Source organism: Prionailurus viverrinus, unplaced genomic scaffold (genome assembly GCF_022837055.1).
Source record: "Prionailurus viverrinus isolate Anna unplaced genomic scaffold, UM_Priviv_1.0 scaffold_62, whole genome shotgun sequence".
NCBI classification, from domain to species: Eukaryota; Metazoa; Chordata; class Mammalia; order Carnivora; family Felidae; genus Prionailurus; species Prionailurus viverrinus.
Window position 1 is genome coordinate 429,294 of NW_025927624.1, and position 12,189 is coordinate 441,482.

The window sequence follows — 12,189 nt, forward strand, 5'->3', positions numbered from 1 at the left end:
CTATCTAGACCCACCGCACATCACAGAGGAGGAGGATCCCAATGTGAGTGCTCTGTAGTGGTTCATGATGTCATTTTTCTCAACCCTCCCCATTAGGTGACACACATCTAGAGAAATCATACTTTTTTTCATGGGAGGCAGAGGCCAGCAGATCCTCTACTGATGAGCAACTAAACGAAACAAAGGGCAAAGAATAGCTTGAATGCCTACATTCAATTACCAGGATATTTTCACTTTCTAAACATTCAAAGACATCCACTCTATGATTCTAACTATATGACACCTGGAGAGAGCAAGGCTCTGGAGCTAAGGGTTGGGGTGAACGTAGGGATAAACGGGCACAGCACAGAGGACTTTTAAGGCAGTGCAACTCTTTCACACGATACCACAAAGGTGGATTCACATCATTACACATTTGTTAAAACTCATAGAATGTATAACACCAAGGCTGAACACTAATGCACATTAGAGACTTGGCCTCCAAATGAACAGTTCGTGTCCGTAGAAAATGCACCACTGTCGTCAGGGTGCCTGGGTGGCTCAGTTGCTTCAGCGTCCAACTCTGGATCTGAGCTCAGGTCATGATCTCACCGTTCATGGGATCAAGTCCTGCATCAGGCTCTGTGCTGACAGCACAGGATTCTTTCCCCCCTCTCCCTCTGCCCCTTGGCTGCTCACACGCATGCATGCTCTCTCGCTCAAAACTAAACCAAGGAACTGAAAAAAAAAATCCTACTAAAAATGGACCACTGTCGTGCCAGATGTTAACAGCAGGGGAGGCTAGGCGTGTACGGGAGCGCGGTATGGTATATGGGGTCTCTCTGTACTTCCTATTATATTTTGCTGTGAACTTAAAACTGATGTCAAAAATCAGGCTTATTAAATGTATGAAACAACAAAAACAACAAAATATGGTATCCATTGAAGCTACTCTTAGCATATACTAACTCATGATACAGTCACCTTGAACATTAAAATAGAGATCAAAGTAACACAATAGGGTACTGTCTCCCATTTGGAAGTATATGAAAATGCATAAACAAAACACAAAAATACAACAGTTATTTGTATACTTAGGCAAGAAAACAATTGATGAATATGATCCGAAATCTTATACCTACAAACAGGGGTTCAGCACCATAGGAATCAAACCTGGGTTTTCCAGATAATTAAGAGATTTTCATTCTAATTTTAAATCAAAAATCATTATGTTGATCACACCTAAGAATCATAATGAAAGCTTAATCACATAAAAAAATAAAAAGATGATAATGACCTAATATTGCCCTAGTACTTTTTACACAAATACCTACTTCATATGGATGATGAAACTGAAACCAGTACCATGGTAACCGTCATGTTACTTGCTAGTAAAACAAAATTTGAAGACACCACCAAAAATGACGTCAGGGCTATAATTCCTATGCAGAACAGATTTCACCCAGCAGGCCGAAGATGGCTACCCTCAGAACATCCTACTTGAATGACTGGCCCTTGGCTGTTCCCTGGGATCTTGGATTTAAGGAGGGTTCCCACCATTCCCTAGCTGGTTAAGAGTGGTTCACTGTGCCTAAGTGCTGCTACACTCAATGTGCTTAAGGCCGTACACTTGATTTCCTTTCTGGAAACCTGGAACTTGGGGACATGCTAAGGAGAAGATGCCTATGTGATTAGCATTTGATGAAAACCTCGGGCACTGAGTATCCATAAGCCTCGTACTGGCCCACAACATTTCACTTGTGCTGTCCTAATTTCATGCTGGAGGAATTTAGCACATCCTGCCAACTCCATAGAGAAAGGATTCCTGGAAGCCTGCGCTTGGTTTCCTCTGGCCTTTCACCCCGTGCACCATTGCTCGGTGCTGATTGGCCTTTCTAGCCTGTCCCCATACCAATCCACACGCATGACTACAACTATATGCGGAGTCCTGTGACCTCTTCTAGTGAATCATCAAATCTGGGTGTCACTGGGATGCCTCTAACACAACTGCACTTTGTGAAATTTTATTATTTGGGTTGATGTCTTACACGTGGTTACAGTCAGAAGGTTATGTCACAGAATACCTTTCCTGGAATCTCTTTTCTTGGTATTTGACTTGAAAATTCCTACATCCCTATATATCCATTTGAAGAAAGTTTTAAAAGGAATATATGAAATCATGATGTCAGAAAGTGTGAAACAAGCAACAATCTTATTTTACTCCGAAAAGAGAGAGAGAGAGAGAGAGAGAGAGAGAGAGAGAGCAAATCCTGGTGATTGCCCCTATGTTCTACCATATAAAAGTTCTCTGAAAGATGAAAAATCAGTTAATTTTCTCCAACTCCCTAGGACTTAGTTCATTTTTCTGGCAGATAGGAATCAAAGAAGTAACAGGGATCATTCTACAACAACCAGAACTGTCAGACAGAATATGAAAACATACTACTGATTATAGTGTGCTTTTGTTTCTTTTCCTTATTTTCCCAGAACATTAAAAATATAGTTCACCTATTAAAGGCAGTTATTGCCAAAGTAATCAAAAGTCACAAATACGGCATCCAAAATGTCCGATGCGTTATCTTGATGTCTCCTTATGTGACCCTCCTTCCAATTCTCTTATTTTGCCCTAAAGGATACTACCGTATGAAGTACCCCCATTTTATATGGCATTAACGTATATACATTTATCGCTGACTACAAACGCTTATGTTCACCCATGGTACTTAGGACATAACTCTGCATCATCAGCTAGGTCAGGCCTTAATGTCTTGCCAACAGTGAGGATAACAGTAAGAGTGGGAACATTTGGGGATACGACTCTGACAAATTCTGGTACGAGAAGCTCACCTGATAGTGTTGCTGCATTTCCAATAGTCTGCTCTTCCCTTTAAAGAACTAGTGTATTTTACCACCTTCCAGTACAAACACCATACACACCGGCTTACCTTCCTTCATTTATTCCCTGTAGTCTCTGCCATTCACATGATTCCCTCTTTGGCTCTTCTCTTCTTTCCTGGGGTTCCTCGGGCCTTCCAGGGTCTTGAAAGGGAACTAGTCATTTAGCTCCTTTGGTGGCACTCTCAATTTAATCTGTTGCTGACACCACATACGATATGCAACTTACCTCCTTTTCACATCTCTTTCTCTTTCCTATGCACTTAACAGGCCGTTTTCTTGAGATATTAGAACATATCAGTATTCCTGTTTTAAATCAACCTTCTGTCAAATGACCTTTGAATAAAATACAGTTCTTACCTTCTACTTGTCCATGTAATATCCTTTGCCCTTTCTGATCCACAGCTCCAGAGACAGGAGGAACATATTTGTTGGGCTTCTCAGACATACTCTGTTAAAAGTAGCATCAGTAATGAGTTGCGTGAAGACTTCCTAAGCCTTTTCCAAGAAAATTTCTGAATTTATGATTTTAATAACAATCAGACTTACAAATAAGGAAAATGTATTGAACACCAAAACATTTAAATACAAAACCTCACATATGCTCTCTTGATTCAGCGTCCCTTTGAATCTTCATTTGGCTATTGACTCTCTAAACTGATCATGGAAGGCCAGAATAAAGACTTTCAAAGGCAGAAGCCTGGCTTGTATGCAGATTTCAAAAAGGAACTAACAAAACACCTTCCTTTGCATTCCTGACCAAAATAAAAGGACATTTGAAATAAGTTTTGAAACAAATTCTTTAAAATGTACTTGCTATAAATGAAAACTGCTTCTAACCAAATGGCAGACATTTGTTTCAGTGTCAATTCATACCTCACATGATCAGAAACTTTGGAGTGTATCATGTTGAGTATCAACAAAACACTGTTGTAGCTGCTGCTTCGTTCAGGGAAACAAAGGCTTGACCTTTTTCTTGACGAAAGAAGGGTTGGATCGAATGGCAAAGTAGTAAGAAAAAACTTTTCTGAAAATCACGGTGAACTAGTAGCAGAAACAATGTAGATATAGGTATGGAACTCTTCACAATGTGTAGTAAGCATTCAAACGGCAAGTATAAGAACATGTATGTCTTACTCACTCATTTCCCTATGCACACTCTCTTTTTTACACACAACAATAATAATGATTATGATGATGGAGTGAGCCTTCCTACTTCTTGGTGACTCCAAGACATTGGAGTAAAATGATGATCCGTGGTCCTCTCTGTCCAGAATGTCCCTCGCCACGGTCTACACGACTGGTCCTTCTCATCTTTCACTTGGCACCTTTTGCCACTCTCAGATCTTTTCCGACTACCAAAATTCCCACTCCCACTCTCATCCTCATCCTCACTACAAACGCCCCCCCCCCAATTTTCTCTCAACTAATATGGTCCATTTCCTATCGATGAAGCCTTTATAGTGACTTATAACGGATTGCTGTTGACTTACTTTTCTGCCCCGACCACAACAACCTAAACCCTCCACTTGTACACTCAGTAGCTAACTGCTTCGTACGTACTCAGTATACAAGGACCAAGTAATTAAGGTCAAAACATTTACACTAATCTCACTGAGAAGATCTCAAAAGTACCAAATCACTCTACTGTTGACCCTTGAACAAAGCAAGGGTTACGGGCTCTGATGGCCATGCACTCGAAAATCCACAAATATCTTTTGAAACCTCAAAACCAAATTAAAAAAACAAAAATGCCTACTGAATTTCCTACTTTCGAAGCAATTACACTTAGAAATCAAAAAGTATATATGTATTGAAAACCAGAACATTAAAGCAGAAGCGCTTGTGTACGCTCTCTAGGTCTAATCTACCTTTTCGGCTTCATTTGGCCATTGACTCTGTACACTGAGCATGGGAGGTCAGGGTTAGGATAACGGAATGCTGAGCTTACCAACAATATACACAGTCGATTAATGCATGTTTCCCCTGTTATATGTATTACATACTGTATCCTTACACTATCAACTGAAGAAAAGGTTACTAAGAAAATCGTAAGGGAGGGGTGCTGGGTGGCACTGTCGGTTAAGGGTCAGGCTCTTGACTTTGGCTAACGTCATGATCTAGACTTCCTGAGTTCAACGCTGGCAGTCTGGAGCCTGATGAAGATTCTCTCTCTGACCCCGCTCCCCTACTCACCTGCTCTGTCCCCTCTCTTTCTCCCAAAATAAATAATAAAAAAAAAAAAACCCAAGACGAAAAAGACAATCATAAGGAAGAGAAAATACAGGATGGTACTGTATTTATTGAAAAGAAATCTGTATGTATGTGGACTCCCACAGTCCAAACCCATCTTGTTCAAGGGTCCAACGTATACCTATATGATGTCTCCACTAAGAGTTTACTGGAACTTATTATAGCCCCACATGAGAAAATCAAAAGCCGATTCTAACTTTGCCATTCTTTTCTGGACACTAGGGCCATTTTATTGGCCTTCGAACATCTTCCCATTGAAAACAAGTATTCCTGGGGGGCCTGGGTGACTTAGTCGATTAGGCACCCAACTTTGAAATTGCGAAAAAGAAAGTAAAAGGTGGAGGGGGGAGTTAAGATGGCAGGGGAGGGGATCAGAATTTCCCTTGTCCCTCAAACACAGCAGTATTGAGGTCACAACATTTGGAATGGCAGGAATACAGGCTGCAGAGGGACAGAAAAATCTCCACAGGTGCAGAGTGACAGCTTGGCGGGACAGAAGGGTGTGTATGCGAATTGGGAGAAATAAAATGGGCAGCACAGGCATGAGGTGGGGGAAGCCCTTTGGTGGAGAAACGAAAGGAAGGTAGAGAGAGAGGCTGTGGGAAGTGCCTTTGGATATGAGAAAGCCTGTCCGGACCACAGACCAAGGAGAGGTCCAGAGAGCCAGTTTCTACTTTGCAAAACCGCCTTAGAGGCTGAAAAAACAGTATTTTCAAGGTGGCCAGACTTTCTCTAGACCAGAGCTACCACCTCCCATGCCTGGTTTGGAGGGAGCCGCCCCTAGGCTTGGTAGCAATCTCAGGGCTACACTGGGAGAGAACACCTTGAGTACGGTGGAAAGGGGAGGTATTGCCCTGACCAAGGGAAAAAGACCGTGCAGGCACGAGCCAGAGGCCTTCTGTCCACTGGGCAGAGTGGCGCAACTCCACTACCAGGTCCGAGCAAAGCGGGATCCTACAGGGTTTTGAATCCCAGCTCAGTGCTCAGGTGGCACAGGGGACTGTGCAGCAAGACAAGCCGGCTCCCCAGGCTATTCCGTGAGGATAGCCTAAACAGTGAGTTTTGAGACACCTCGTGTGGGCAGGAGAGATTGGGGTGTCGCCATTTCTCTCCCCATGACCAACATCGTGGGGCTTCAGGGAATGGACACTGAGCCTCCGTGGAGGCAGGCCCATTACACCAAACCCTGACACCCTGTGCCTCGTAACTGCTTCTCTATAGGAGTGAGACTGACACTCATGGGACCAGACAGCCCGTCGTCTAGACCAGCACAGCCACCAGTCCCAGGCACCAGTAGACAACTCTCCTCCGGTTTTCTATCTTAGTTTGTTTGTTTTCATTTGAGTTATTATTCTTTTGTCTTTCCTTTTCTTTTTTAACGTTTATTTCTTTATTTGGAGAGAGAGAGAGAGTGAGTGATCAAGCAGAAGACAGGCAGAGAGAGGGAGAGAGAGAGAAACCGAGCAGGATCCATGCTCTCACTGCAGAACCTGATGGGGGTTTCGAACCCACCAACAGTGACAACATGACGTGAGCCAAATTCAAGAGTCGGACGCTTCACCTACTGAGACACCCAGGCGCCCATCTTTTCTTTCCTTTGCTTTCCCTTTCTTCTCTTTTCCCTTGTTTCTCTTTCTACTCTCCTCTTTCCTTGTCTCCCTTTGGAAACAGTCTAGTAGTCTCGAGTTGACGTGGGTCAAAGCTAATTATATCTCTACATTTATCTGTATATCTTAATATATACCTGTATATCTATACATAGATATAGATAGATAGATAGATAGATAGATATAGATATATCTATATATTTTTCTCCCTTTGTTCCTCTGTTCTGGTTCTTTGTGGGTTTGATTGCACATTTTCTCTATACTTTTCTAGATCTCCTTCTTCATTTTCCTCCCTCTCTTTCTGGATTAAGCCCTAGAGCTCCTTTGAGTCACTGCCTGGTCTTTTTTTCCACTCCAGTCATTTCTCTTTTGGTTTGGGCTAAGGATACTTCACCACCTTCTTCTCCTTTTTCCCAGGATTACTTCAACCAACAAATCAAAGCATACCTGGTGCAAGGCCCAAACCGCCACTCCAAGTAGCGGGAACAGTAGCCAAAGACGCACCGAAAGAGTGCACACAACACACTCCAAAAACATTTGTTCAGCTGCCAGGCCCTGGAGCGTGTAGGAGCTCTTTTTAATATAGTAGTACTCGCAGGTGTGGGACACAGAACAAGCTATTAACACACATAAAGGGCAGGAATCTAGCCAAAACGACGAAATCGAAGAATTCTCCTCAAAAAACATTCCAGGAAGAAAGGACAGCCAGAGAAGGGCTCAAAAGACACAGAAACAATATATGTGAGCACATTTTTGGAATGACACTCATAAGACGCATAGTTGCGCTTGCAACCACGCACAGAAGACAGCAGACAATCTACTGCTTCAGAGATCAAGGACCTAAGGAATCGTCACGATCAACGCTGAAAATGAAATGGTGTAAAGGAGATACAAAGTAAACTAGATGCAGTGACAGCAAGGACGGGAGAAGCAGCAGACAGAATCGGTGAACAGAAGATCCAATGGTGGACAAAGATGAAGCAGAGAAAGGAAAGGAAGGAAATGACTAGATCACGAGGCAGGTACTAGAGACCGACGTGATTCGGTGAGATGAAATATTAGCCACATCCTACGAGTCCCAGAAGAAGACGAGTGAGAGAAAGGGGCAGAAGGTTGTTTTGAACAACTTATAGCTGAGAGCTTCCCTCATCTGGGGAAGCAAACGGGCATGCAAGTCCTGGCGGCACAGAAGAATTCCTTTCCAAATCAACAAACCCAGGTCAACACCACGACATGCCATAGCGAAACTGGAAAACTACAAAGATAAGGAGAGGATTCTGAAAGCAGCTAGGGACAAACGGGTCTTATTCGACAAGGGAAGACACATAAGGGTAGCAGCAGATCTGTCCAAAGAACCTTGGCAGGGCAGAAGGGAGGGGTAGGAAACGGTCAATGTGCTGAATGGGAACATCTGCGGCGAAGAATCCCTTCCCCGGCAAGGCTGTCATTTAGAATAGAAAGAGAGAGAAAGGCTTTCCCAGACACACAAACCCTAATGGAGTTCATGACCACTAAACCAGCCCTACAGGAGATCCTAAGGGGAGACTCTGTGAGGGGAAAGCAGCAGAGACTACAAAGGACCAGAGGCCTCACCAAAAGCATGACACCTTCAGATAACACAATGACACTAAATCCATATGTTTAACTAATCACTCTGAATGTGAATGGGCTCAAGGCCCCAATCAAAAGACACAGGGAATCAGAATGGGTAAAACACAAAACAAAACCAAAGAACAAGATCCATCTATATGTTGTCAACAAGAAACTGATTTTAGACCCCAGGACACCTCCAGATTCAAAGTGAAGGTATGGGCAACCACCTATCATGCTACTAGAAGTCAAAAGAAGGCTGGAGTCGCCACACTTCCACCAGAAAGACTAGATTTTAAACCGGAGACTGTAGGAACAGATTCAGAAGGGCATTGGGTCACAACTAAGGGGTCTATCCATCAAGAGGAGCTAACACTTGCAAATGTTTATGGCCCCAAAGTGAAACGCCCACACATATGAATCGATTAATCACAAACATGATTAAATGTATACATACAAATGCCATGATTGTAGACGACTTTAAGACTCCACTCATGGCAATAGGCGTATCGTCAAGGCAGAAAATCAGTACGGAAACACAGATCCAATGTGTCATTGGACCAGATGTATTCAGATATACATAGATATATATGGGCCTAATATATATGCATTTATATACATGGATATCAACACCGATATGTTAAGATCTTTTCATCCAACGGCAGTAGAACGCACATTCTTCTTAAGTGCACAGAGACCATTCTCCAATGACTCCAAGTGACATCCTGGGTCACAAAACAGCCCTCCACAAATATAAAAGGACTGAGATCATACCTTGCATATTGTCAGATCACAACAACGAGCACTTGCTCATTCTTTCTCTCTCTCCCTCCCTTTCCAAGAGAAATACAAACATTTCAAAAACATTTAGCTCAGCCCCTTCCAAGAGAGAGAAAAACAAGAATAATAAACCTTGTGGGGCAATGAGTCCTGGATGGAAACCACACACAGACAGTAGAATTCCATAACCAATATGTTGACAATGGAGTTGACAGAAAGTGATGTACTAAAAGAACAGACACTAAAAAAATACTTTCTGCAAGGACAAATTAGGGTAGGGGTAAACCATTAAAAAAGAGCCTGGTGCGGGGAACACGTATGTGGCACAGTCAGTTCAGCATCCACCTTCAGCTCATGAGTCATGATCTCACGGCTTGTGGGTTTCAGCCCCACGTTGAGCTCTGTGTTGACAGCTCGGAGCCTGTAGCCTGCTTTGGATTCTGTGTCTCCCTCTGTCTCTGCCCCTACCCCGCTTGCACTCTGTGTCTCTCTCTGTCTCAAAAATAAATAAACTTTAAAAAAATTTTACAAATACCGTAAAAAGCATGGGGGGAGAAGAGGGAAAAAGAAACAAACAAACAAAAAAAACCACATGACCAATCAATCAAGCATGAGCTTAAGACAAAAAAGAAAAGGAAAAATGTGAGCAAAAGAAGGTAAGTGGAATCAACATGCATTTTTCAACAGGTATATAAGTAGGATTGGGAATATACTATGAACAATAGTCTCTTTTAAACCTTTTAAAGATATATGTCTCTATGTGTGTGTGTGTGTGTGCATATATATATATATATACATATATATATGTGTGTGTGTCTGTATGTGTACATATATATGTATACATGTATGTGTGTGTATATATAAGTGTAAATATATATGTGTATGTAACTGTATATTATATCTATCTCTATCTCTATCTCTATCTCTATCTCTACCTATCTATCTATCTATCTATATCTATATCCATCCATCTATCTATCTATCTATCTAATATTTATGTAAAAGAGAGGCTTTGATTCACGGTATATCCCTAATAATACCGACTCTTATCACTCTACAGTTATCTGGTTATAAATGCTTTAATAAAGAATTTAATTTTTTTCACTATAAATAAACTCTTCAATTCCTGGCATCTATCGCTTCCGAAAAGCTAGAAATTATTACTAGACTAACAAAAGAACAGAAAAAGGGAGGTTCCTAACACGTCAACATTCACTATGGAGAAAGAATTGGGAATGAGAATTCTAGGAAGAAATGGGAACCCTCAAAGGATGTGTGTAATGCGACACAGATGGGGTTACACAAGCAAAGGCTGAGGACTTTTTCTCTGCAATTTTAAGCTCACAATAGGAGGATACTAAAAATATACTGTAACCTTCTTTCTTATGTAACTCCTGATTTCCTCAATAGAATTCATTTGCGTTTATACATGTTAGACACTAAAACGGAATATAAACTGAAGCCTGACATTTAAATTCACATATTTAATTGTGATATATCATGCGTATTTTGTTACTTTTCAAACTCCATTCTACGGAATTCCATTTCCCTACTCATTTATTCACATTCAAAAACCATGACATTGCTTCTTCCAAGCAAGACGTTATTCTAGGAGCTCGAGGACTCAAACAAGTGTGTTCCCTAACCTCCAGGAGCTTATCATGACTGAGGGGCTTTAAATGAATACTGAAATAAATATCAGATGTCTGAAGCTTTAAATTTTAGAATCTGACACAAGGACTAGGAGGAGATAGTGTTCAAAGCTAGAATAGGAAAGATTTCTGAAATCAGAAAGTTGACAACTTGGCTATGAAGAGCCTCTGCTCATAGAGCTACTCTTTTCAGCAAAATACGTATTCTTCGGGGAGATGCACCATTTTAACTTACTCTTCATGCAGTTATTTGAAAACTACAGGAGAACAGCTTTGTAAGGTAAATGTTGAGAAATAATGTAAACATCTAAATTTCTACCTTTTCTAATATTATTTTAGTCTAAATGTAGAACAAAGGATAGAGCCAAAGAAAATCCTGTATGTCACTATAATAAAACTTGCCCTGGGCGGGGGGGGGGGGGGACCGGCAATAGATTATTGGACCCAATCAGGTTTCATTTGGGCATGAGTATTATCAGTCATGTTACTATCACAGTGAGAATCCTTATCCTTAAACAAATGTCATATGGCCTCCATGATGGGAAAGCTTTTCCCAATATAATATGACGGTCATTATATATTTTCCAGCCCATTCTTTTATCAGCCTCCACCTGTAGGATTTACCAAAGTACAACAAAACAAAACAAAACATTCAACGTGTCATGTATCTGTAAAGTGGTTTGTTCTTGCTAACTTTCCATGACACACATAAAATGATGATACACAGGCTCCTCTTAAATGTTCACAGTAAATAAGGGAGAAAACTCAATTCAGAGCAGGAAAGTGAGTTTCACAGGAGGGTACTTTACCTTGGTCCCAAAATCTAAGACTTGGCTAGATGATGTAGACCATGAATCATCAGGACCAGGTTTGTCGGAAAGCCTTTAGAGCAAAAAAAATAAAAGAAACACATGTTCATTCATTTAACAACACAATTTAAAAAAGTTAAGGGAAAGGTCGCCTATCTGTTTATTGCACGAAGTTTCTTGGTATCATTAAAATTGGCCTCTGGTTTTTTCATTAAGTTTTATTTTAATGCCAGTAATAGCAACATCCAGAGTTATCTTAGTTTAAGTTGTACAATATAGTGATTCACCAACTCCATACTCACCCCGTGCTCATCATGACAAGGGCACTCCTTCATCCCCATCATCTCTTTCACCCCTCCCACCACTCACCTCCACTCCGCAACCAGCCGTTTCTTCTCTGCAGTGAAGAGCCTATTTCTTGGTTTCTCTCCCCTTTTCTTTCCTCCCTTTGCTCGTTTGTTGTTTCTTAAGTGCTACATGAGTAAAATCATATGGCATTTGTCTTTCCCTGACTTTGCTTACCATACTACACTCAGGCTCCATCCAGGTGATTGCAAACGGCAAGATTTCATTGTTTTATGATAGAGTAATGTTACCGTGTGTGTGTGTGTGTGTGTGTGTGTG

General features: G+C 41.4%; 1 protein-coding gene across 1 annotated transcript in view; it reads right to left on the reverse strand.

Moving 5' to 3' along the window:
- LOC125159788 (ankyrin repeat domain-containing protein 26-like) overlaps window positions 1-12,189 on the reverse strand; it is a 708,468-nt gene that overhangs the window by 198,360 nt on the left and 497,919 nt on the right. The window contains exons 21-22 of the mRNA XM_047848410.1: window positions 11,566-11,638; window positions 3,235-3,325 (exon numbers count right to left, since the gene is read on the reverse strand). Coding sequence (XP_047704366.1) covers window positions 3,235-3,325; window positions 11,566-11,638 — 164 coding nt within the window. The remainder of the gene's footprint in view (window positions 1-3,234; window positions 3,326-11,565; window positions 11,639-12,189) is intronic.